This window comes from Paramormyrops kingsleyae, chromosome 13 (assembly GCF_048594095.1).
Source record: "Paramormyrops kingsleyae isolate MSU_618 chromosome 13, PKINGS_0.4, whole genome shotgun sequence".
Classification (NCBI taxonomy): Eukaryota; Metazoa; Chordata; class Actinopteri; order Osteoglossiformes; family Mormyridae; genus Paramormyrops; species Paramormyrops kingsleyae.
In genome coordinates this window covers 18,474,208-18,500,541 of record NC_132809.1, presented here as the reverse complement: position 1 = coordinate 18,500,541, position 26,334 = coordinate 18,474,208, and the positions used below count along the sequence as shown (strand labels likewise).

At 49.7% G+C, this 26,334-nt stretch overlaps 1 protein-coding gene across 5 annotated transcripts in view; it reads left to right on the top strand.

Moving 5' to 3' along the window:
- Positions 1 to 2,935: 2,935 nt before the first annotated feature.
- Positions 2,936 to 26,334, top strand: part of LOC111846747 (SH2 domain-containing adapter protein F-like) — a 51,965-nt gene continuing 28,566 nt past the window's right edge. For 2 of the 5 annotated variants that reach the window (XM_023817273.2, XM_023817271.2), the window contains exons 1-2: positions 2,936 to 3,697; positions 14,850 to 14,979. In XM_023817273.2, coding sequence (XP_023673041.2) covers positions 3,272 to 3,697; positions 14,850 to 14,979 — 556 coding nt within the window. In that variant the 5' untranslated portion in view covers positions 2,936 to 3,271. The remainder of the gene's footprint in view (positions 3,698 to 14,849; positions 14,980 to 26,334) is intronic. The other 3 variants (XM_023817274.2, XM_023817275.2, XM_023817276.2) reach the window with 2 other exon arrangements.

Genomic DNA, 26,334 nt, shown 5'->3' with positions numbered 1-26,334 from the left:
ATAACTTCGCCGTTGTGTTAGTTGGAAGCTCGCTTTACTTGGCCTTTCAGTTGCAGTGAACCTCATAGCTGGCTGACTGAGCGCAGTGTGTCACCAGGTCAAAAAAAATGTACGCAAATTATCAGCGTTCTTTCACTGAAAAAAAGGCACTTGCAGCATTGAGCTGGAACAAAACTGTGCTATATTAAACCAGGAGCATTAAAAGATGGTATTCCAGTAAATGATACGATCCCCGAGGTATATGCAAATGAATTGTCTGGCAAAGATTCGGTGGTATAGCTGTGCCAGAATGAGCAGTCTCTGGCGAGGCAGAGAGGCAGAGAGGAAGCCTCGTCAACTTAACAAATTGGGGTATGCCATCATTCATAATTAGCAGGGAAATGTAACCACCTGCTCTCTTTGCTGAAAAAGTAGCAGTTTTGTTGCTCAGCTGGGATGCTGAGTGATGGAAATGATACATGTGAGTGCGGGATAGGCCGCCGGCGGAGGCTGAGTCGCACGCAGGCGTATGCTCACTGTGTTTAATTCAGCGGCAATCACTGAAGGTGCGCGGATTTGGCTGGGAAACCCTGGCTGTATATTACAGGAAAGCTGCTCAGAGTGACAGCGCTGCCATATTTAATGGAATCATTCAACACAAACACACCGCCGTAGATGAGATGCCTCATGGAAATGCCCAAGGCGGATAAAAGGCTGTCATGAAAGCCGGCTTGACGCTCATCTTATGTTCATCCCCCTTTTCATCTTACGGAGTGCACAAGGTCAGCCAGAGGTACCCGTGAAAGGAAGATGTGGACTCTTTCCATTCCGCCTGCCGAATGCATGTCTCAGTCATTTATTTTCATATCGCACCAGTAAGTTGCACGGCAGAGGCTCAGGATGCTGGCTGTGTGGCAGAATCCCACCCAGCAACTGCGGTAGAAACTGCTTTATTTTTAAACGAAGCTGCTTTAGCAGCTTACTGTGTGTCTAACAGTCTAAACACAGTTTTTGTTTTGTGTCTATCAAGAGAGCTTCAGGTTTGCAGTCGTGGGCAGCCTGTCCTGAGGAGGCTGTGCTTTACTGCGCGTGGTGCAGGACTAGAGGTGGACGCCAGCCATGCTCTCTGTCTCTCGGTGTCTGGAATCTTCTCTGCCTCTCTAAACAGGACAGCTATAATACTGTCAAATTTGTCTCCGGATTCATCTAATTAGCAGTGCAAATGCTGTGGCTTGTGCTGACCTGATGGTCATTGGACATTTCCCTTACGTCTGGCGTGTGATTGATACCAGCCCTTCGTGACACACCATTTTCAGGCTGAGTGCATTCATCTCTGAAGGAGGGGATGGCCCTGTCTTACCAAAAGGGGGCGCTGTTTGGAGACTGAGTCTGTGGGATGTTATGCAGATGGCTGTGGAGGAGAAGCGTCAGAGATATCCCAGCTCCACCTATGCTGTCAAATTCTCCAGATATCACATGAGGGGACTTTCAGCCGTGCAGCAACACGTCAGCTGCTCTTAAGCATTAAAGGAAACAACGAAAATGGTGTGGTGTTCTGTCGACTGCCGTATATGAAGAGCCCCTATTTTCATGTTTGAAACCTGCGTTTCATCAAGTGTTCTATAATTTATTGTTTTTACTGGCAGTGGGCGTCTGTGTGGCTGTTTCGCTTCCATCTTCATTCCTGCAGCCACCCAAATGAAATTAAGGTGATGCATCCAAAGACAGCGGCCAACAGGATTTCTTTCAGGGATTACACTGGCTCCTGTTAGGGTGACAGGTGATCTGGGCTCCAAAAAAAGAGAGAAAATAATGTGCTTTATTTTAGCCAGAACTACCCACGTGCTTCTGGCCAGGAGGCATGAAGTCTAAGGCTACTTAAAAGGCCAGCATTAAAGTGGCAGAAGAGGGAGCTCATTGTCCTTGTAATGTCTCTTATGTGTCGCTCCATGTGATTCATGTAGAAATCTTTTCCCAGTTACTAAATTCATTCGGCTGTCCTTAAGACCTTATTAAAGACAAAGCACAGCTATCAAAGGTGTCAGAGGGGCGAGACGTGCTCCTGACCTTGGAGTGAGAGGTTATGCTTTCCCGCTGTCATGCCAGGCCGCCTCAGCCGGCGGCCGTGTGCTGGCTCCTGTCAAGAATAACCACCCGATGGACTAAATAGCCACCTTTTGTACAAAAATATGAAGGCGGCCATAAATGTATCGCGGGGTTTCTCAACATAATTTTTCATTTTGTAACACTAATCGTTTCACTGAGTGACATGAATATGTGGAGTTGTCTACCATGTTTCTGTGATCATCTTTTTTCTACAATGCTGCTTTAACTGAAAAAGAAAAACAATACTTTAAGTGCCCTATTGAGTGGGGCATTTGTGTAAGACTTGCATCTGGATAATTATGTTGCAGTTTCTCTCTCTGCCAGTCATGTGGAAAAGATAATGCTTGAGCAAGGTGAAATCTGCCCCTTCTCTCAAAGCTGTTTTGCCGTAAAGCACGAATGTAAAGTTAATGGTGCCAATGATTACTGATTAGTTTTCAAAATAAATGCCGTTTTACCTTCAGTTTTTTTTATGCAGTTAAAAAGAGTAAGTAGATATGCACATATATCCACACATATGCTGGTTGTATAAATATAGATAAACCGTTGAAGCGAGCCATTATGGTCCACAGACTGCAAAGAAACAGAGGCATCTCAACAAATTGTCACAAACAAATCTGTCATTTTAATTTAAGGTAAAGAGTAAATGAGTACTATATATATATATATATATATATATATATATATATATATATATATATATATATATATATATATATATATATATATATATAAATATATATATATATATAAATATATATATATATATAAATAAAAACGTTAAGCATGCACTTGTCATTATATAATTTGATTATGTAACATATACAGCCCAGTGTGCGACATGACACGCACGCATAGGAGACCGGTCTGTGAACCTGAAGCATCCGGTAGATGGCAGTGAACGGTCTCAGGTACCCACCGGAGACCCAGCCTGCCTGCCTGCCTATCGCAGCAGATCCCCCCGCACCCGTATCGCTCAGCGCTCTGACTGTCAGCGCCGGAGCTGAAGGAGGACGCCGCGTGGGTCCGGGAGCCGCGTGGCCCGAGTCGCAGGGCGGTGCGCGCTCGCCGTGTGACTTTCACAGACACTCCGGGATTCGGGAAGGAAGGAAGGACGATCCAGAAGCTCGGCGGGAGAAAGTGCAACTAAATATCCAAAGTGACTTGTGAGCAATGCGCTGGCATCATGGCCAGATGGTTCAAGGAACACTTACCGGGCTTCAAAACTACCAAGGCATCACCTCCGGCTCCCCCGAAACCCGACTACAAGTACTGCCACACGGCGGTGCCCAGCACGCCGGGCTGCCACCAGTCAAGCCCCGGGGCCACTTGTCATTACCCGAGTCCGGCTCAGCCGGACATTCTCGCCGCCTACAAACTACAGAAGGAGCTGGACTTCGAGGATCCCTACACTGGGGGCGGAAATATTTCCTTCTCAAGCCCAATTTCTGTCGGCTCGTCGGACATTAAGTACGTGTCGCCGAAGCACCGGCTCATTAAAGTGGAAACGCTGGAAAAAAGCGGCTGCCCACCGAATGCCGGCGTCACATCACCTCCGAGCGTCAGATCGCCGACTTCCCCTCCCGCCGAGCCGGACAGCCGGCAGGAAAAGGTACCGGCACCTGAGCTCGGAAACGGGCGCAACTTTGTATCGAGTGATCGCCTGACTCGTTAGCTGGGGGACCGCGCTCAAGTGTTTCCCAGGCCGTGTAAAATGCTTATTTTTTTAACAAACTGCACGCCGAGTGCATAGAGTTTGATGTAGCCGAGCCCCGTCTCCCGGGCAGACGTGCTGCAGATTGTCGGAAACCGGAATAACAAGTTAAGCTGATCCTCCACGGTCCCATGTGCGGGCAGGGAACGTCGTTATTGCCGGCTATGCGTATATTAAGTTAACTTTTCTTCGCTTTAAATCGTCCCCGGACCTGGAGCTGCCATAAAAATCCATTTACGCTGACCGATGTTTTTCCTGTGTTTTAAAATAGTTATCTCTCGTTAAATATGTTGAAAATGGGATTTCGCACATGTCTTGCTTTCCGTAGTTATTTAATTTGGATGTTAAACTCGACGCACATTTAAAACAACGCTCCTTAAAGTCAGACTGCGATTTATTTGAAAACCTTTAAATAATCAACAACGGAAAGCAAAACGGACCGCGTGGAGTAACAGGAACGGAAAGGTTGCTGCTGGTCTACGCTACTTCCATCTGCTATTAAAGCTGCTGGTTTTGTTGACTTTTAGATGTGCAGTTAAATGCGTAGTTTTAATACTTCCCCATTTAAAAAAAAAATAAAATAAAAATAGTCCCAGTACAAAGCAGTGTACTAATAACAAATATACTTTCTTTTGCAAACTGAGGTACCTGAGTACCAGGGAAAAGGGGGCGTGTGAATTCGACGCCTTTTGCTGGGGAAAAACACATCGTAAGAGTGTGATTTAATGAAGCCGGACACCGCCCCTGTGCCTCAAATGGTGAGGTACCGGAGGCCCGGCGGCAGCAGAGCTACGCAGGCGGGCCGGGGAAGATATTGCTCAACGCGGCCAACACCCCAGCCGCATGGATCACTGGGGGCACGGAGCCGCTGATCTCCCGGCACTGGCGCTGCTTTTGCCACGATCGCCAGCTCCAGTCGGCCAGTCCCTGTGCGCTCGCAGTGGTTTGAGGCGGGGGCGGTCCGAACGAGCCCACGATACCGCCCAGAGCCTGCAGCGTTTGAAGCCTGGGGGGGTTCGGCCTGCGAGCCTCGGTCTCTACCATTTGGGCCCGTGGCAGTGCGGGGGTGTGAGCTAGGCGTGGCTGCTTCTTGTGACTGGAGTGATTACAGTGGAGTGAGAAAAGACGAATTCCAGCAAACTGCTGCTGTGATGTGAAATAGTTTTTTTAAGGAGTAAGTTAGAAGCGCTCTGATAATCTTAGTAGGTTGTATGTGTCCATCCCTGCAACTTGTCCCACGTGGATGTGTGTTAAGCACTCTCAGGGCCAGATGTGCACATTTTTGTTGAAGGAATGTGAATATTTAACTGTTAGAGGTGGAGCACAGGTGCTGTCTGGCTTCGGTGAAGTTAGTGAACAGAATTTCAAACAGCCTGACGGTGCGTTTTTCTCTGGGTCCGTGCTGTGCGCGCCCCCCCCCATCATCGACAGGGATGATCACCGTAATACATGGTAACAAAATCCGTGCACATGTTCAGTGCCCGTCAGCTGCACCTGCCACCTGGGGTACCGGGGGGGGGGACTTGTGTTAAGCACTCCACTGAATGTCTTTCACAGTCTTACTCTTCTCTGAATATTTCCTCATCATCCCAAGGTAAAGTGCCTATTCTGCAATCCTAAAAAAAATTCCTTAATTTTCTTGTCTTATTTCCTGGGAGACTCTTTTGCCAAATACTAATGGCTCAAATTGAGCTTCTTGAAGCCGTTTATCAAAGAAGCAATCAGTGACACTCGTTGACGTAGGACTGAAGAATCATGGGAAATCACAGACTTTGATTGCTGATTTGAGGTTGATTTTTTTGCCCTCTTTCTATTTTGTTTATTGTGACAAGGCAGTCACTGTATGACGAGTGGCGGAGAGCCCGTTCTGCAGCAGCCCAGTTAATTAAAGCTGACCCCTAGCAGATATGAGGTCCTGAAGGACGGTGGAGACCCGATGAGGATGATCTCACAGGCAAAAATGAATGGAATCCCAGACAGTTAAGAAGCTTGCCTGATTGCCATGTCACGTGACGGCGCTGTGTGGTTTGCCGCATGTTATTTACTTGCGATTTTTTCCCCATTTCTACTCGAAGATTACAAATCAAAGAAGCAATTTCAGTTGAAAATAGCTGCCTACCCTAGTATTGATTCAATAAATATGTCTATTATGGCGTGATTAGGCTTTTATTCTAATGAAAATTGGTGCCTTTGTGTGTCGATCTACTGTTGCAATCTCAAAATGCACATTATATACAGGACAGTGCAGAAGCTCTAGACAGTCAAAGAAAATGCTTTGAGTTATTTATTTGGGTTAGTAAGTATATATTTGCTCTTAAAAAACACAATTTAACGATTGAATATATGACCTGGATGTATTGGAAGGTGGAAAGTTGCTGCAAACACTGGTGTGATCGTTTTGAAATGACTAAGGTGACACTGACAAAGTAGTTTCACATCATTTAAACACGATTGTTGCGCAGTGCTGTTACTGTATACATGTATGTGTATTTTTGCTGCTTTAAACTGAAGAATCCAGGAACTTGTGTGTGTCTTGCAGGCCTTCAGACTCCTTGTTTCTTCCCCTGACATTTCGGATTGCAGATCCTCTCTCGCTTTGACACGTAGAGTGTGTGTATTTGTGACCTTTGACCTTGCCTGGTTTCTTCAGTGCGTGCTGGAGCTGTCCCACCTCACAGTGTTTGTAGCATCACCCTCAGGTCTGCCAGACTCCTCGCTGCCTTCCTCTGTTAAGCTCCTGGCATATTGTTTCATAATCATATATTAATAACAAATTACCGTGCACTTGTTCAGCAGACTTGCATCTATAGGCAATTTTGTGCATCAGCCTGCTAAGATGTCTCACACTCTGCATCTAGAACAGCCTTCGCCTGTACATCTACCATGAGCTGCTGGTAGCTTGCAGGCCCGGACTGGCCATCTGCCGTGGTGGGCATTTTCCCAGAGGGCCGATGGGTTTGTGGGCTGTGGACTCCCCTCCCCCTCATACTAGGCAGAACTTCTCATGGGGGACCACAAACTCCATGGCTGATTTTTAACCCCAGTCTAGCCCAGGTAGTCATCCAGTGCCACACTGCAGAGTGCAGTGGAAGCAGCAGAATGGAGACTTCATTTCGCTGTTGCCCGAACCCCCCCCCCCCCCCCCCAGCATGAAATATTTAGTCCTCAGTTTACTTGCTTTTTAGAAGTAGCTCTCACTGTAAATAAGGCTGCAGAGTCCTGATCTAGATATTTTTTTGATGTTTCATAATATATCATCCTTGTTTAAAGGGGGAGGGTTCTTGCGTTGTTGGTGTATAAATGATGTAGTCCCCTGACATCTGAAGAGCTCTCCCCTGTGACTCCTCTGGGAGATGTGGACCGCTCTAAGATCTTATCGTTCCGCTGGCTGCTGTACAGATCCCTGGCCAATGCCCTGCTGCTCTGATCCCTTTCCGAACCCGTTCAGTGCCGGTCTGTTGCTCGCCCCTTAATCGCTGTTTCTCCCCCCGCCTTGGATTGGCTGCATGTTGTCCTTTCCTTCTACATCCTCCCCAAACTGCTGCTACAGCCCAGTCTCGGCTGCCCCACCTCTTCTAGGAAAATCAGAGAACAAATGGCGAAATCCCAGGACAGGGAAAGATCTGGTTTCCCGGTTCCTAACGGGTCCGTTCTGGCTGGCTGCCTTCTTTTTCAGAGCCTTTAAGTGATGCGCGGCGCTTTGTGGTGAATTGACAGAAGATATAGGCTTTCTTTTACGTCTGAGATTTTTTTAGCTCCTTCTACAGACATTGCAGCATGACTTGTGCTCCACAGAAGCGTGTAATCCGAGCCAATGCTGTATCTAACGGCAGGGCAGGTGCCTGACTAAGTGAGAGGCCCTGAGTGTCAGGCCTGTCCTTCCAAGCCAGCGGCTTCCTTCCTCAGGCTCCTTTGGGGTGTTTCTTGTCCTCCGTGAGCTTTCAGCACCGCTGACAGGCTGGAGTCCAGCTCGCGGCTGCTTCCCCCTCGTTTACAGTGCCCTGGCTTTGTGAGAGAACCTCGAAATCCGCCACACGTGGGTTGGAGGCCTTTCGCTCATGAACGATTGGCAAACAGGAAGTCCTGCTTTTGGAAAGGACACGGTTCACATATTGGGAGGCGCTTTTGTCCCCAGCTGTCTGCAGTGGAATCCAAATTATCCAGTGAACAGTAGGTGTTTTGCAGAAATCTGTCATGCTGTTCCACTGAAAAACAGTACTTGTTATACATATATGTATACATGTTACTTTAAATATAATGTTTAGGGTTTACAAATGTGGGGAGTTGTATTTAAAGTTGTTTCCTCTTTGCACTGATTTGGATGAAATATAGTGGCACTATGTGCAAATATCTGGCAATGTGGATATATGCCGAACATTTAAAATTAAAAATTAAAATGGATAAAATTTAAATAAATTAAAATTGTGATAAATGTGATGTGAATGCAGGAAGGGCTTGTTTTCTGCAGGGTGTGGGTTTGTGAGGGGAGAGACTTGCTTGTTAAAAAGTCCTGGTCTCTCGTCACCTCGCAGAACCTTACACTGCACTTTGTAATACATATGGGTGAACTGAGAGAGATCCTTGTCAGTGGGCTGTTTTCCTGAAATGCCTCTTCTCTTAAACAGATAACTAATCTTGTAATTCAGTCGTGACATTATCCCTTTTAAAGTTGCTTGTGAAAATGCTAAAACCTTCATTGCATTTAGTGCAGCAGCACCCAGGGTGGTTCATGTGTTCATGTGAGCTGAGTCCTCTTCAATTTCACCTGTGGAAACAGCCTTTATAAATCACGGTTGATTTTTAACCCTGAGAGTCCCGGCTGCCAACCTCCCAAACCATCTGTGTCACCGATTCCTTTGCTCCTGTGAGCAGTCGGTCACCTTGGCTGCTCACTCCTGCGGGAAGAGTGTGACCGCTTGCTGGAGGATGATCAGCTCTGATCAGCAGGGAATTTAAGCGACACACACAGTAGTCTGACCACCCAGTGCCTCTGCTGGAGCAGTTCTGTGTCAGCGCTGCTCTCTGGTCATGGTGTTTTATGTCCAATTGCCAGAAAGGTTTCTCTGGAAGAGCGTTAAGGTTTGAAGGACCCTTTGCCCTCTTCCTCTCTGCTGGTTTATTTGTCGCACAGCTGACTCTGGCAGTTTGTAGTTCAGTGATCTGGTTTCCCACTCGGGGATCTGATTCTACTGCCTATAGTTTGCAGGTTTAACTTGTGCTTTTTTGACTGCATCACTTCTGGTGCCCTCAGCGGCATCTTGCTGGGCTCTGGGAGTCTGTCCTGTGTTGCAATCCATTCCACCAGGGACAGGATATAGATGGAACAAGGAGGAAGTGATGGCAGTTTGGTTGAGAGAAAGTTCGGCTGGAAGTATGTGCTGAGGTCACTGAAGGGAAGTGTGCCGTGTTGGTGGATAGGTACGGAGCCGCAGGCTTCAGCTGAGTTTCTCTGTCGCTCTGGGACAAACGCGCAGGGCAAGACTGCCAAAGCCAATCACACTGAACGCTCTAGCTGTTTGGTGCCAGGAGGCTGGATATGTGCTTTGGAAGGAGCTGAACACTGTTAAGGGCAGACTGATGTGTAAAGGGTTCCTTGTTATAAAACCATATCCTGACATATTCATCTAATCTGAATCATTCATTCATTCATTCATTCATTCATGCATGCAGGGTGTATGTTAGAGGCTATGGGGGCGTTTTAGTGCCTTTTGTTAAAGGTTTTTCTTTGCCATTCATAAATGCAGATCTAAATAGTCAGATTTTCTCTCTCTCTCTTTTTTTTCTCCATTCCACCTGGCGTGTGGGAAAACGCCCTCAGTGTCAGGGTGGGCAGGACATGCTGCGTGTGCGAGTGCCGCCTGCCCAGGCTGTCAGTGGGGGCCGCTCGCCGCTCGCCGCTCCGATCACAAGGGAACGCCCGGGGTAGACGGGATGTGGGGAGCGTTCGTGGGTCACCTGCGGAAGAGGGCGGCTGATGTCTGGGATATCACGCTCTCGGGCCGAGTGACGTTCTGGTTCTGATTCTGTTCCGGGAGGTTGCGGAGGAAGGCGGCGCCTTTGTTTTGTGGGACTCGGAGACGGAGTGAGCCGTTTTCGGGATTAAGGAAGCGCTCCCTTCCTGGCAGGAAGTGTTTACGGCTTGTGACATTCCCCTTTCACTGGGCAAGTCCCTGCCCGCCCCCTGGAATTTTTTGGGAGTGGCGCTGTACTAGTCACTCAGTCGGCAGAGAGATAAGGAGAAGACGCAGATTCCTCTGGCTTTGCCACCCCCCCCACCCCGGCTGACCACGCAGAGCCGCCATCTTGGAAAATGATCTGTCAGTGTGCCCCGGTCACCCCCACCATGACTCAGCTCCTCTCCGTCCCCAGCTTTTCTGATAGTGTCATAGCAGCTGCTTGAGGGGAGACCCCACCCACCATTGCTCTCTGACTCCCAAGCTCCCCCCCCCCCCCAGGTCCTAGCTCCCAGCTTCTTTCCTGACATTAAGCTGGTCTCCCTGTGAATAATAGAGACAGAATATTCCATCTTAATATAATTTGCACTGATTTACTAATTGAGCGCTTTGTCACAATCTCCCATAATTCCCATTATTTATGTTAAAGAGCTTCTTGAGAATAATGCACCATTTCCTGTGTAGAAAGCTCTGCTAATTGATGTTACCAGGAATTGATGTGTTACCTGGAATGGATGTGTACGCCTAGGTGCAGCTGGAATGGATGTGTACGCCTATGTGCAGCTGGAATAGATGTGTCGCCCAGTGCCTGTGCAGGCGGCAGCGGGAGGGACATTTGTCAGGAAGATGGGGTTGTTTTCATGAGGGAAATGAATGCCTGATTTGACTTGCAGCCCCATTAAAGGGATGCTGGCCTTCATGGGAGACTGGAAATGAACTGGGCAGTAATGGGCAGATAGGCGGTGAGCCGGGGGTACAGGGAAAATGACTTCTTATAAATTCTTATCGTTTTTAAAGGCCGGTCTTTCCAAATCCCACATTGATTGTAAAGTGTGTATATTGGTCTGTTAGATGCATCCCTTCCTGTGTTCTGTAGTAGTCAGAGGAGCCTCAAGAGGAAGGCAAGAACAAAAACATCGATTTCTTTTTTTAATGAGTGTTCCAAAATGGCGCCTCCTTATAAGTGTACTGTTCTTGGTTTTTAAAGTTTCGTTTTGGAGAATTTGTGTGGCAGAAAGCATCATGGGTAGCGACTTAATGTGGGTGTTCAGACATCGCTACCGGAGTTATCTCTCTGCTTCTGAATGACCGTAAGAATGACCCAAGCATATGTACGCTGGCTTAAGAACAGTCGCTTTGTGTTACATGCTGAGAAATGAGTCAACGGGCCACTGCTGCAGAACGGTGTCTGTTCATGGGAGCGTCTTGTCCCGCCCCGGTCCCCCCAGTACTCGCTGGAAACCCCACGACAACACATGCAAACTCCACACCTGAAGCCATGGCGGGGAGTTAAACCTCGGTCCCGGAGGTGTGAGGCTAACCACTGCAGCACCGTGCCGCCCCGCCCGGCATGTTAGCGATATTCTTCTCGTCCTCCATGCTGATGGCGGCGGCTGCTGGCACTAACTCGGTTAGTGGACCGGGTCCCATTTCCCGTGAGCTCTGAGCACCGGCGGCTGAGCTGCTCTCGCCAGCTCAGTTGGTAACGGGCCTCGCTCTCTTACGACATCTCCGGAATGGACACCAGCTGAGTCTTTTCCCATAACACTCAATGACTACTTTTAATTTCGTCATACTTATTTTATTACAAGATTGTGATTTTTGCCCATAAAACAGGAAGTCTGTGAGTCATGACAGCGTCACTCTGGAAGAGCCAGGCTAACCGCTATAGATTTCCCGTTCGTGACTGACGTGCTGGTCTTCAGGGCTAATCGACCCCTTGTGAGCTGGGCGGCAGACCCCTCTGAGTGGCCTGGGGGTCCCGTCCAGGTACAGACCAGCCGGGGGCACGAGGTGGGGGGCACAGCCAGGCACATGGAGGCGATAGCTGTAAATATTTCTCTCTCTGAACATACGCTCCACACACGAAGATTTATTAACGAATTACTGCCGGTGGGAGTGTGCGGTGGATCGTAATAGCGAAGCGAGCCTTTCCTTCTAATTTGCCTTTTCTTATTACCCCGCCATTCATCTCCCTCTGCCCTCCCCAGCGCCAGCAGCCCTCCCCAGCGCCAGCAGCCCGCCCCAACTCCAGCCCTTGGCTCAGGGAGCCTTTAATCAGTCTGAAAGCAAAGCTGGCAAATTAATTTACCTGGAGACACATTGGCTTTTCTTTCGTAATGACGAGTTTTCTTTTTGTCCGCTCCGACCCGACCCCCCCCAGCTCATGACCGTGACACTATTGCCATTGCTGCAGTGCGGGATTTACAGCTGCCACATTGAAGTGGGGGGGGGGGGTGGTTTGTCTGAATTTGTCCCCTCGTCACCTCACAGTGTGCCCCCACACCCCTCGGGAATGCAAGCACCCGTCAGCCTCCCTCTCTCTGCAGGGGCCTTGCGGTTCCAGGGTCTGCTTCGTGGGGGCAGGTGAGAGCCCCCCCCCCGCTCTCCAGCTAGCGAGCACCGCGTCTGTTTGCATGACTGTTCATTTGTTGTTAATCGTAAGGGTTTGGGTGGGGGCACTGCTTTCAGAGAGGCTGGCCCCAGAGTGGCACTGGAGTCCCTGCCAGGGCTTTAATCACCATGGCCAGTGCCCTTCCCGCCTGCTCTTACTCGTCCTTTTCATCCCCCATTCTTCACCTTTATCTCCGCTTTTGTGTTTGCTCTTCGGTAAGAGCTGAGGTCTTGCTAACAGGTATTGATTTGCGTTCTGAAATAGAATCGGCATATACTGTGCAAAATCGAACAATAACACAATAATATGCTGTAGATTGGCTCACTTTTAATCTTAGGGTACCTTTTAGCTGCTAATATTTGTTGCGCACGTTAAGGTGTGACTGCAGTCTCTCCTCGTTTTCCAGATGTTCCAGCTGTGTGCCAAACATAGACACTCGCCCCCGCATCAAACTGGTGCTTTCTCTTACATTTATTATTTATACTGATGTTTTTATCCAAAGCGACGTTTGTTTTTGAGGCAGCAGGGTCAGACTGTCCCGAGGCCTTTAATTGGGGCTTAAGGGTCAGACTGACCCTGGATCAGCTGGGGGCCTCGTACTGGGTCCAGTGGTGAAATCACTGAGCTGACTCTGGGACTCCAAACGGCGGCCTCCCCATCACAGGCGCGGCGTCCTGCCTAACCAGCAGCCCCTGCTCTTTGGCCCCCCCCGCTGGCCCCTGCTCTCTGGCCAATGCATTTTAAACAGATTAAAGAATTAACTTTACAACTGCAGATTTTTTTAGTGGTGACAGTGGGTGTATTTTCCCAGGCCAGTGACAGGAAGGTTTGGCTGTAGCCGCCAGCGACAGAACTCTGAGGGCTGGTACACGTGTGGACAGACACACGTCCGCCAGCACTAATCACTGGCAGGTTGTGGCAAGAGGTAAACATGACTGTCGTCGCATGACTGATTTGTTTGTAACTGCTTTGGTTGGGCCTGGATTTCAAATATTGGAAGAGGGAAAATATCAATTTGAGAAGGACAGCAGTGAATCCTGCAGAACTGCCTTTGGGTCACTGTCATCTGGACGTCGCAGCCAATGCTGAGTTTTAGGACCCTTTTTTGTTTGCGTTACTCGTAGATAAAATAAATATCTCTCTCGCTCTGCTGCACAGTGACTTTGGACGGCAGTGAGCTCTGTGTGGCGGACGCGCATTAAGTGCTCATGAAATAGATACACCGTAAACATGTCGCCTCACTTGGCATGGCTTCCCATTTCATGTTTGATCTGTTTTTATTTTCATTTTGCGTGGGATTTCACGGATCCGAGTTTTGTTGTGCTTCATGCGAGTGCCGGGGGGGGGGGGGTGGGCGGGGGGTGTGGGGAGTGCTGCTTCTAAACACAATTTGCTAAACATTTGATGCCAGCATGCTTCCCTGTTGGATCACGGTTATGCACGAGTCCATTTCTGTGGTGGGAGACACACCACGATTTGTGTTGGATCCCTTCCTGGACCGTGGTAGGAGTCTGCAATTACACTGGAGGGATGAATCAGCCAGTATGATTGGTGGACGGGGGTCTCGGGTTGGAGCTAGCTCGTATTTCCAGCCGTGTTTGTGTGTGTGTGCTTGTGTGTGTGTGTGTGTGTGTGTGTGTGTGCGTACATGTGTAAACAATGTCCCCATAACGTGATAAATATCTGTTTTTTTCCCTTATGGATACCAGGAAACCGGAAATAAGGGAAAACTCTATTTTATAAAAATCGATGACTGCTATGAAGAAATAAAAAATGCAAAAACTCTTGTATTTTGCTTGGTTACTTCTGTTTATGGTTAGGGCAGGGTAGGGCTTAAGGTTGTCATAGTTAGCGTTAGCATTTTCCCCATAGAAGTGAATGAGCGGGCCCCATAAGGATAGGTATACCCAACATGTGCACGCGTGTTTGTGTGTGCAGCGAAGTGCCGCATTAAACCCACCTGGTACCTTTACCTTCTGTATAACAGATACCCATCTGTTTACCATTTAAGGCTTAATCTCTGCAAGCTCTAGTCTTTGCACTGCCCTTGCAAATCCACAGTGAACTTTTCACCCCGAAAACTGGTACTCCGATTGACTATATGACACTATACGTCATTGAACGCGTGACACCTCAGTGGTGCAGACTCCGCAACAAGCCCAGCTGTGCGTTCTGCATGTTGACCGTGGCTTGAGTTGTCTTCATTACTCCAAATGGTTACTCGCTGTGTTTGTTCTATAGACAGATTCTGTTTCTCTAACGGCTCTGTAATGTATTCTCCGAAACGGAACATCTGTCATCCCAGGTGTGCAGAGACATCAAGCCCTTCATTCCGGGCATCCGGAAACCTCATTAGCGTCGGAAGGGGATGAGCTGTCGTCAGGACGATGGCGATCTCTCCCATCTTAACGTTACGTGTACGGCTGGGCAGTGGGGGGATTGATGACTCGCCCTCCATCGTCTCTTCACCTGTTTATTTCAGGTCGTCATCCTCGAAGACTACGCCGACCCCTTCGATGCCAAACAGGGCGGCGGGGGCCAGTCCAGCCCAGAGAAGGTCACGGAGAACGATGGCTACATGGAGCCCTACGAAGCCCAGAAAATGATGGCAGGTAGGGTGCGGACTCCGCTCATCCCGCTGCTCTTGCCCCATTGGAGACGGTCAAGGCCGACGTTGCTTCCTGCTTGTGTTGTTTTGCGTTCATTCTAAATGCCGAGCTTGATGGTCTTGCACGTGTGTGCCTCTGTTACATGAGCCTGGAATGGTCATTCTGTGAGTGAAATGTTACATTTATACATACATGTCTATGTATGTGTGTTACATACACGGTTACATTTACAGGATGTGATGGTTGTTGCTTTTTTTCCTCAGTACAGCCTGTGTCTGTTGTTTTCTGAGCTCTGGTTCCTCAGTTTGACAGGTTTTTGTTTTAGTGCCCAAAATAACTGGGACACTGTAGGATCGTCTCAGAGTTTCTATTTTTGCGGGCTTATCCGTAACCCTTTTAAGTGGCATTTTATTAGATTTCTCTGTCTGTGGCAGGGAGTTGGGGTCATTAAATGTACCAAGAATCAGGTGGAAGTTTTCTCTAAACATGGAAATGCAAATGGAGAGCCGAAGTGTGACAGAGCCGGCCTAATCGGCAGCTACGCACCGGGCCGTTTCACGCAGCCATGACCGCCATCCGCCGGCGTCCATGTGGCCCTGGGCATGTCGTCCCTCTCGCCTACCCCCCTTCTCTCCCCAGCATGCTGTCAGGACCTTTCTGGGGACATAAGTTTACACAGCAGGTAACGCTGAATCTGAAAAGTCAAATAAATTAGGCTAATTCAATAATAAAGAGACTGACTGTGATGTGGCACTGAGCCGACACATTGGTACTGGGGTGATATCGGCAAATAATGCTGCGTCTCGGGTGCTGAAGTAGGAAATGAATCAGAGATGGGTCTGGCCTAAGATTGCAGCCTTAGTGTGACATACTACAGTAGGTGAGAAGTGAAGGTCATGCGATGGCTGGATGTCCAGCACCGCATGTGTGTCGCAGCTGACATGTCGGCTGCGGAGTGCATGTATGTAAGGCTAGGGCTGAGTTTCCTTAAGCCTCAACACAGAAAATTATATGCAGACTAGATGTATGTTTTGTAAAGTCTGGTTAATTATTATTTTTTTAATCACAATCTTTAAGTTTTGTTAATTAATTACGTTAATTAAGTTTTATTTGTGCTCTATTGTATGTTTTGTACTGGAGACTGGTGTGTAGTTTTTGACTAGAATTGGGTTAGGGGTATACAGTGATATTTTTATGATTTTGTAAATAATATTTAATTTGGGACCAGATTGCTGAGTTTGCACATTAATACATATTTCTGTTCATTTTTGTGAATGTTGTTACTGCATAAAACAAAGAAGCAGACTTGTGTAAATCATGCTGACTGTGAATGTCTGTCTGTAGTTAAGTGGCATAGCGCTTGTTTGAGCCACATCACCGTTATATTTTCCTGTTCTTAGGGCCTTCAAACTGCTGCTACAGCACTAAATGCAGGTGGCTTGCTGTGTTAGTTTGACTGTATTGATACATATATCTCATTTAATGCTTAGTAGCTGATAAAGGGGGGTAAATATTGTCTTGGTATCAGTTTCGGCAGATACTTAAAATGTTTATATCGGTATTGGGATTGCGGCAGAAAAAAATAACCGTGCCGTCTTTACACTCGTGTCCTTCCTGTTAGCTTTACTCTGCCCATTCTCCTCCAACCTCTCTCATTAACAAGGTGTTTTCCTCAGCAGACCTACGGCTGACTGGATTTGTTTTGTTCATCACACCAATTCTCTGTAAACTCCAAACACTGCAGTGTGTGAAAATCCCAGGAGGGTGGCTGTTTCTAAGATACTGGAAGCTCCGTGTCTCACAGCGGCAATTTCACTGCTTTTAAAATCCCATAGATCAGGCGACTTGGCTGCTGTGATGCTCAGCCGCGCGCTGCCTGCCCCCGACCCTCTCTGTCTGCTGTATGCGTTCAACTTCAGCCGCATGATTGTGTCAGCAAGCAGGTGTAGCTAATGAATTGAGCACTGAGTGTACACATCTAATATTGCACAGAATTTGTGTATGACAGGTCGGCAGGGCGGCTGCCTGGTGTGGGGGTTTGTGCCCCGCTGTGCCTGATATGTTGTGTTTGGGCCTGAACTTTCCCGGGAGGCTGGTATCCCTTTGTGTCAGTGTGAGTTCGTCGCAGCAGGAGAGCCCAGCCCGGCCGCCCAGACAGGTGCGAACGTCACATGAACGCCTATCGCTTCACTGTCTTCCAGTGCTGTCAGACCCTGCCTGCCCACTCTGTGATCGTCTGCAGATGCACACTCTGACAGGGAGTTACCTGTGTTACCTGTGAGTTACCAGACTGAAATAATCTGAGCGGTGTCCCACACATCCATCCATCCATCTTTCTTTCATCCAGTTGAGATGAGATGCCAGGCAATCACAAGGCGCACACATTATTGCCCATTTAAGGGCACCAGCTAGCCTACTTGGCCGTTTTCTGGCGTGAATCACTCACCAAGCTGTGAAGGAAGACACGGCATGACAGAACGGGTCATTTCGCATTTCCGCATTCCGGGGTGGCCGGGGAGGGGGTCACTGCGACGCCTCCTTATTTGTAAGCCCGTTACATCGGTTGTCGTGAATGCTATCTCCGGCCGCAGTCCCACGCAGGGACTCGCCTCCCTATGCCTATTTATTTCAAGGGCGTCATGCGACTCCTTCCCGCCACTGCAGGGCTCTCGTCCTGCCGCCTCATGCGGACAGGCCTGCGTCCATCTGCCGATTCATCTGTGCCGGTTCTCTCGTGTCCATTTTAAATATTTGTCAAGACTTAGGGAATGAAATTTAATCTCTTGGCGTGGTGACATTAAAGCTCTCTGCTGTGACCAGCTTATTCTGTGTGTTGCTGCATAAAACACCTTCTTTTGTTTATTTCATAGTTAAGTGCCTCCTTTGGGTGGGGAATTGGAGAGCTATGCATCCAGCAAACGGCAATTTCGAGCAGTCCGGTTCAGTCTGTATGGAATGTGTTCGCCGGCCTCTTTGAAACCTCGGTATTGTTCTGGAGTGAGCACGTGCCGTGGTGTGCTGTAAATTCCCTGGTCGGCCAGCCTTTGGTTCTGCACAGACGCACGTTGCTCCCTCATCTTCCATTCCCCAGCAGCTCCAAAGCCTGCCTATGGTCAGGCTTGTTTACCAACCTGCTCCGGATTTGGTTATTGTGGCCCTTGAGCTATGCTGACAGTCCGGCCTTCTGCACACTGAACTCCTGCGAGCCCCAAGACTGGATGAAATGGAAAAGTAATTCCGAGATGCCGGTTATTCCTGCACTTCATGCCTTTGAATGCAGTGTGGAATGTCATCAGATGTCATTCTCACCAGTGAGGCTGCTGCTTCCGCTTGTGACGACGTTCCTTCTTGCTGGCCATTTGGACGATTTTAGGATGTCTGGATGGTGTTTGGAGCAGCTTGCGGGCCGAGCTGGAAAACAGACGGCCCAGGCAGACAGACGGTATCTTCCAGAGGGCCTCCCGGCTCCTGAATCTCTGTCCTGCTCACTCACGTTTTCTGTTCTTTCAGGCTTGGTGGGGGGACATTGCAGTATTGGTTCAGGGAAGCCTTCTTGTCATTTTTTTGTTTCCTCCTTCCTGAGTCCTCCTGGGACATGCAGACCATAGGAGTGATGGACTGTGGCAGCTTGAACTGAACTCGGGTTCCTATGCCGTTGGCTGGTCAGCCTCCACGGGCTCCAGCAGCATGGTCCTCAGCCTCCACGGGCTCCAACAGCATGGTCCTCAGCCTCCACGGGCTCCAACAGCATCGTCCTCAGCCTCCACGGGCTCCAACAGCATCGTCCTCAGCCTCCACGGGCTCCAGCAGCATCGTCCTCAGCCTTCACGGGCTCCAGCAGCATCGTCCTCAGCCTCCACGGGCTCCAGCAGCATGGTCCTCAGCCTCCACGGGCTCCAGCAGCATGGTCCTCAGCCTCCACGGGCTCCAACAGCATGGTCCTCAGCCTCCACGGGCTCCAGCAGCATCGTCCTCAGCCTTCACGGGCTCCAGCAGCATCGTCCTCAGCCTCCACGGGCCACACTTTCTCCTAAAGCTTGTCCTTCGAAGGTTTACTGACAGCCTGAGACCCCCTTAAATCTCTCAGCGGTGCCGTCGGGGCTGCACCCTCAAGGGAATTCCGAGTTTCCTGATAAATGTCTCAGAAAGGTCACTATTTTAGTGGCCATCATCATACTGGTGACAGTAGACATTTCTATTCAGAGCTTTGGAGAATGCCATGGTTCTTGAAGCCCTCGACCGTCAGTGGAAATCAGACTAGCCTACGACTGGGATGTGTGCGAAACGGGACTGGGAGTTTGCTTAGCGCCAAGGGGAACGGCGTCCCTGTGCAGAAGAGGCCAACATTCCCCGGGGGGGGGGCTTGGGTGCCGGCTTTACCTAATGAGGCCCCCCCTCCCTAAGAACAGGCCTATCGTCTCCCTCCTCCTTCCCTACTCCGTAACCCAAAGGTCACCCTGTTTGTTCAGCCCATCCACTTAGTGCCGGTTTATATAGTGACATTTATACAGGCCTGACCTTCTCCACTGGTAAGGAAGCATGCAGACTATCTGCGGTGATCTGTCCCGGTGGCCATGTGAGCCTGAAGCCGCCGGGCCACGAATGCTGCGAGGATATGCAGCACGCCACGCCATTATTTCCTGCGCCGGGCGCACACGCTTGCAGTGACAAACATGCACGCTCTCGGGAATTTGAGCTGATCTCCTGGCCAGGAAAGCCAGGTAATGGACACAATGAACACAATAGCTCATTGTCCCTTTGCCTCATTTATCCCTTTTATAGGCAGTAATACTCACAGATATTTTGCTAACCGTACAGGTGATGAATTGTCCTCTGAATGTAGGCTAATGTTTTGCCTCAGGCTGCTCCGCGGCGCCTCCTATCTCGCCTTCCACACCGCACGTCTGCTCTCTACGATTCCCATTGCGGCTTTGCTTGGCCCCTCCCCCTCGTGCCATGCCTCTTATCGCTCTCGCTGGGCCCGCTCTGCCGCTGGTTTGATACGGCGCCTTGGGAAGCAGCCCAGCAGGGAGCCGGACCTCACCTCCCCGTTTGTTTGGTGGGTGATGGGAAAAGGGAGGGTGGGGAATTTGGGGGTGGGGTCCCAGGCGTCGGCCCCTTAGTGTTCTGTGTCATTGGTCACCAGAGCTCCGCGGCTGTTGGACTGCCTGGTCGGCTCAGCGGAATGTGGGGGAAACCGCACCGCACCGCACCGTGAGCTCTGCCCGTGAAGGATTCCCAACTTTTCTGTTCGAGCAGTTAATAAAAATCGGGGCTGACGGTGTGCATGTGCCGCTGGCTTTCATCTTGACATCATGATGGGGGGGGTTCAGTCCGTGCTGACGCCTTAGGCTGACTGTATGACCTGGTCGAAGCAGGAACGTGCTGGTGGTTAATAATTACTGAAGGCCAGGGCCGGACCCATGACGATCCTCAGTGCCACAGGTCTGAGGTGACACCTGCTCTTACAGCCATCCGTCACCCTGACAGACAGGGACAAACACGCCGGTGGCTCTCTGGTGCCGTAAAACCATTAAAAGACTCCCAGCCTCCTCCCAGCAGGTGACAGGAAGCGAGCTGGTGGTTATTCTGGGGCTGGACGTTACACAAGGCTTTAGGGTATAATTACAGCCTTTTGTGTTTGTGTGTGTGTTCGTATGTGTGTGTGTGTGTATGTGCGTATGTGTGTGTGTGTGTGTGTGTGTGTGTGCGTGCGTGCGTGTGTGTGTGTGTGTGTGTGTGTGTGTGTGAGAGAGAGAGAGACAGGCTATTGCCGCAGCTTGAGGACGGGGGCTGTGAGATCACCGTTTCCCAAACCCCCCTCTCTAGCAGGGTCATCGATGGCAATAAAAAGGCTTTTTAAAAGGGGGGGTGCTGGAGGCGGTGGCCGTGGGGTCCTAACGAAATTAGCTCAAGCTGTGTGGGAGGAGCAGCTCAGCTCTGGCACGTGCTCTGAAAATGCGATTACCACCAGCGTCCCGGAAGGGGCTGGACAGGAGCCAGCACTATGTGCGTCTCCCCCCAGGAGGCAGGGTTATGGAGGGCCCCCCCCCTCCTGATGGTGGGTGTCCTCCATCACTTTAGCATCAAGCAAGGTCTGATATATGTGAGAACCAAGGTACAACAGCATGTCCATGCTGGGATCTGATCAGCGTTACCGCTGCTGCTGCATCGCCTGTTAAGCACATGCACAAATCGAACAAAAGCTTTCATAGCTGATACAAATCACATAAAATGCTTTGATGAAAGGATTTTTTAATCACCCCTGTTGGAGCGGAGATACAAGGCTTTCTTGGCTAACACAGACATCTGTGAGCTTGTGAGTTGAATGCTGAAATTAATGTCTGTCTTTTTGTCTGCTTTGTCCCTTTGAGAAGCTTTTCCCATCTGGCTGACTGTGAACGGGATAGAATCAGTCCACTATTCACTCAAGGAGTCTGTTACTTTGCCTGGAGCAGAATGCCACCTGGAGACTCATTAGGGTTACGGTGAGGCAGTGCCCTTCGTTAGCGCTGCTCTTCCCGGGGCTGGAGGCCCACATGGGCTATAAGGTCCCAGGGAAGCGTTTGGCTTTTGTGTGAGGTGTGTGTGCATGTGTGCGTGCATGTGTGTGTATTGTATACTCAGTCTAAAGTTTGCTGCTGCTGCTTTTGCATGAGTGCTGCAGGCGCTCTTTGAGTCATAATCATTCACATCCTTGCTGTTGGACTCACTCATAGGCAGTGTGGTGCATTTGTGAGAAAGGAAACAAAAGTGAGTGAGAATGAGGAAAGCGAATAAGAACTGGTCACAAAAGGACATTCGTCTTCTGTTGTTTGGAAATATTTTGGATTCCATAGAGACGGTATTTAGCAAAAGCAAGTGATCTGTTGGCACAGTTTGTGTTACTGCAACAACCCACAGCAACACCACCAACTTATCTGACAGACTCCATTGGTAGATAGTAGCAAGTTCTCTTTGGCTAGAGTTCATCTTGGTTAAATTTTCAACTGCATATTTTTTAAAATAAATATCACTTGTGAAATTTATTGCAAAAATTTGGAATATTGCAATGTGATTTTTTCCCCCAATGCAGTGCTAGAGGGAACATGAGTTTACATATGGCCTGTCATTTACACTGCATCTAGGGGCTTCAAGGGCAGGAGCTGGGGGGGGCAACAGCTGGGATTCGCTATGACAGTCCTCATCAGCTTCAGATGATTGTAGAGAGCAAAGTGAATTTGTTTCTTGTTGAGGTCAGCTTTTCCCTTCCATGCGACTTTCACTGCGCCACAGTGTGAAGGGAGACTTGAAAAAAAAATTAGTATGTCTATCCTGAGCTTCGAAAAATAACCCAGGGTGCAATTTAGCGGCAAGTCCCAGAGATACGTACGCATGGTACTGCGGTTTCACACATGTGAGTAAACGGCTGCGCACAGCAGCTCCCTCCTTGTGTAAAATGCAGATTCCTCCCCATCTTCCTGCCATTTTTGTCTTTTATCCTCTCCTTACCATAGTTTTCTGTCCCTCCTTTGCTAGGTTCTTCTCCACCAAGAAGGTGATTAAAGCACTCCTGATCGGGGGGGCGGGGGGGAGATTAAAGAAACATTCAGGCTGTAAATAAACGTTCAGGCTGAATGGAATGTCATAGAGGGGCAGGTAAGCAAATCAAAAGCGGCCAAATGAGTTGTTAATACATTGCAGTATCATGTTTGGCGGAGGCTCTTTCGGAAATTCACCCAGTGAGTTATGTAAATTGGACAGTGGACCTGACCAGTGGCAACGGGCAAACACATAGGCCACCCGTCCTCCTGGATCACCTCGCCATAGGCCACCCGTCCTCCTGGATCACCTCGCCGTAGGCCACCCGTCCTCCTGGATCATCTCGCCATAGGCCACCCGTCCTCCTGGATCACCTCGCCATAGGCCACCCGTCCTCCTGGATCACCTCGCCATAGGCCACCCGTCCTCCTGGATCACCTCGCCATAGGTCGCGCCGTCTGCCGGGACCAAACTGATTGGCGAGGTCTGTAACCACCAAGCTGTACACGCTGTGACACCCGCAGGGCAGCTCGTCCGGAAGTCGCCGCCTCGGGCTGTGTTGGAGAGCCCTGTTTTTTCCCTTCCACTTGGGTGGAGTGACCGTGCACAGAGGTGTAGACAAACAAAGCATTTGACTTTTGGCCGCGCTCAGCACGGAGTGAAGTGCAGGGGTTTGGGCCAAATGGAAGCCTTTTCATACCCCTTCACCCCCCCGGGGATCCACTGCAGCCCACAGCCAAATCTGTCCCGGTCCACAAGACGCTTTTGTTGCTGAACTTTCACTCAGGGCCCCCTAACCCCCCTGCCTCAGGCAAACGAGGAGAGAGTCCAGCAGAAAGACTCGTCTGGGGAGTCCTTGGTGAATGGGCAGTGAATGAGGATGTGGAACAATCCGGAGCACTCCTGCCCCGATTCGGCTCCTGGGGCATCCTGGGAAATTATCATTCGGGAAGTAGGTGGAAGATCAGAGGTACCGCCTGCGTTTGTGGGGCCTGGATGGAGTATGCAGCCAGTTTATGTGGGCGGAGCCCCAGCCTGTCTGTGTCATGTGACTGACTGCTTTGCTGTTGAAGGGTCCTGTAAAGTGCAGCCTTTAGCTTGACATCGTACCTTCGTATGAGGCAGGTTTGAGCAGGAACGTCACCCTCGTGTGACGTAGCCACCATTTGCTGTGCATAAACTCCCGTAGGGTGTCAGCATAGTAACTCGCAGCGATGGAATATCTCTCCGCTCTATCAAGTTACCGTAATTACAAACAACGATAACTGATGAGCAGTCAAGTTTAAATTGTGTAAATCCCTATTTCAGTCGTGTGGAATGAAATTTACCCTTTGAATTCTCAGCTTCTCATTTATTCTGGGTGTAAGCATATTTTCTTTTTCCCTCTTCTTACACTAAAACCACCAGAATCAATACTAGTTTGCGCAACAATATAGTCATCTCTGCCCTGTACTTAATTTTTTCATGCGAGTCGTGTTTTTTAGAAGCCAATGAATGGGTAATTTCATTCAGCGTGGTACGTCGGAATATTCCGGAAAGAATGGAGGCATCGGCCCAGCTGTGTACAGCACTGCAGCCACATAGTAAACGAGCGCAGTATCTTTCATCAGCCAGATTTTATCAAACGGAACCCATCACCCAATAGAAAATAGCATTTTACAGGTGCCGGAATGTAGGTGGTGTAATTTTCCTGCCATATGACACCCCATGGAAAAAGGAAGAGATTTAAAGGAGACCATCCTCAATGTGCAGTTTCACAGATAAATCTGCCTACTTTTTGCTATATATTGCTTTAAAAATATTTGTAGCTGTTCTGGGCATTGCGGCTCTATGAAAACACACGGGGTAGCGTAGGGGCATGTCTTCTGGGTGAAATTACGGCGTTCGGTGGGAGAAAATTGGCAGGCGGGCCCCGTTTGAACGCGCAGCCGTCGCAGATCGCATTATGCGTCTCCATCAGGCTGTGGTCAATTAAAATCGCAATTACCCAAACTGAAAGCGGGAAAAGGGGAGGCTCTTACTGAACAGCGGCAATTTCACACTGTAATCTACTCATACGTACCTGGCAAAGTGACATTTAATTAAAACGTGAGGAGTTTTATTACACGGAAAAAGACATTCTGGTGCGGGATATTATAGGGTCTCTTGGTGGCTAACCCGCAGTTTCGCCCAGGGGGCAATAGGGGGCAGCACTCGCAGCTAGAGTAAGTGATTGGTAATGGAGGTGAGAGCAGTGTCCACCCTCCTCGTCAGCCTTTGCCTGATGGTCTTATTGGCTCCCCATGCATCAAGTTCAAATCCCCCCCGGAGTCTTGTGTACTGTGGGGTCTGTTGGACTGGAAGCAGAAGGTGCAATAAATAAATTGATTTAGATTCAGAGTTATGAGTCAAGAGTTATTAGTGCTTTTAACTGGCTAGGAAGAGCCAGACAGTTTGTCTTACTTAGCGAGGAATGTCATCCACAGTTATTCATGACTCTGGGTAAATAAGGTACTCCAGATGGAGGGTATGGGGTGACATGCTCCAAGGGACACGTGCTCTGGGGGACGTGTTCTCCAAGGGACACGCGTTCTGGGGGACGTGTTCTCCAAGGGACACGCGCTCTGGGGGACGTGTGCTCCAAGGAACACGCGCTCTGGGGGACGTGTTCTCCAAGGGACACGCGCTCTGGGGGATGTGTTCTCCAAGGGACACGCGCTCTGGGGGGGACGTGCTCTCCAAGGGACACGCGCTCTGGGGGGGAGGTGTGCTCCAAGGGACACGCGCTCTGGGGGGGAGGTGTGCTCCAAGGGACACGCGCTCTGGGGGACGTGTTCTCCAAGGGACACGCGCTCTGGGGGGGACGTGTGCTCCAAGGGACACGCGCTCTGGGGGGGACGTGTGCTCCAAGGGACAAGCGCTCTGGGGGGGACGTGTGCTCCAAGGGACAAGCGCTCTGGGGGGGACGTGTGCTCCAAGGGACAAGCGCTCTGGGGGGGAGGTGTGCTCCAAGGGACACGCGCTCTGGAGGACGTGTTCTCCAAGGGACACGCGCTCTGGGGGACGTGTTCTCCAAGGGACATGCGCTCTGGGGGATCCAAACCATCCCAGATCCCTGCACCAAGCTCTGCACTATCACCAATAATCTGGAGCGCCAATAAATTGGCGAGTAACGTTGTCAGGAGAGCCTGTAGTTTGATGGCCAGATCCCCGTATTGAAAGCCATGCTTACACGACAGAAACAATGACGTGTTCCTGTAAGACTGTAATGCTCACTTTGAGCTCCTTTCATGCCAGATTTCTTTGTATTTGTTTGTCTTTTCTCTCTCACTTGTTTGGAAATTTGGAGGCTTCCCTTCTTGTTTTCCATTCTAGTGGTAGAATATTAAGTCTTTAACTTGTTTGCTTGTGGTTTGTTTGTCTTGGCTGGACGGTCCCTGAAGTTAAGCTCTCTTGGCGTCAGATAAACCTGTGGCTTGCATTTGCAGGAATACTGTCCTCGTTCTGGGGAGCTCTGTCATCAAGTTGGCTGTCCATGAGTAACGTCTCAGTGATGGCTCTGTAAGTGATTGATCATCTGATCCTGTGGTCTCACATGAGGCATCGAGGTGCACTGGGGTATGTACCTCTGGGTGTGTTTAGGTGCCTCGGGGAGCATATGCGTACCTCTGGGTGTGTTTAGGTGCCTCGGGGGGCATATGCGTACCTCTGGGTGCGTTTAGGTGCCTCGGGGCGCATATGCGTACCTCTGGGTGGGTTTAGGTGCCTCGGGGCGCATATGCGCACCTCTGGGTGGGTTTAGGTGCCTCGGGGCGCATATGCGCACCTCTGGGTGTGTTTAGGTGCCTCGGGGCGCAT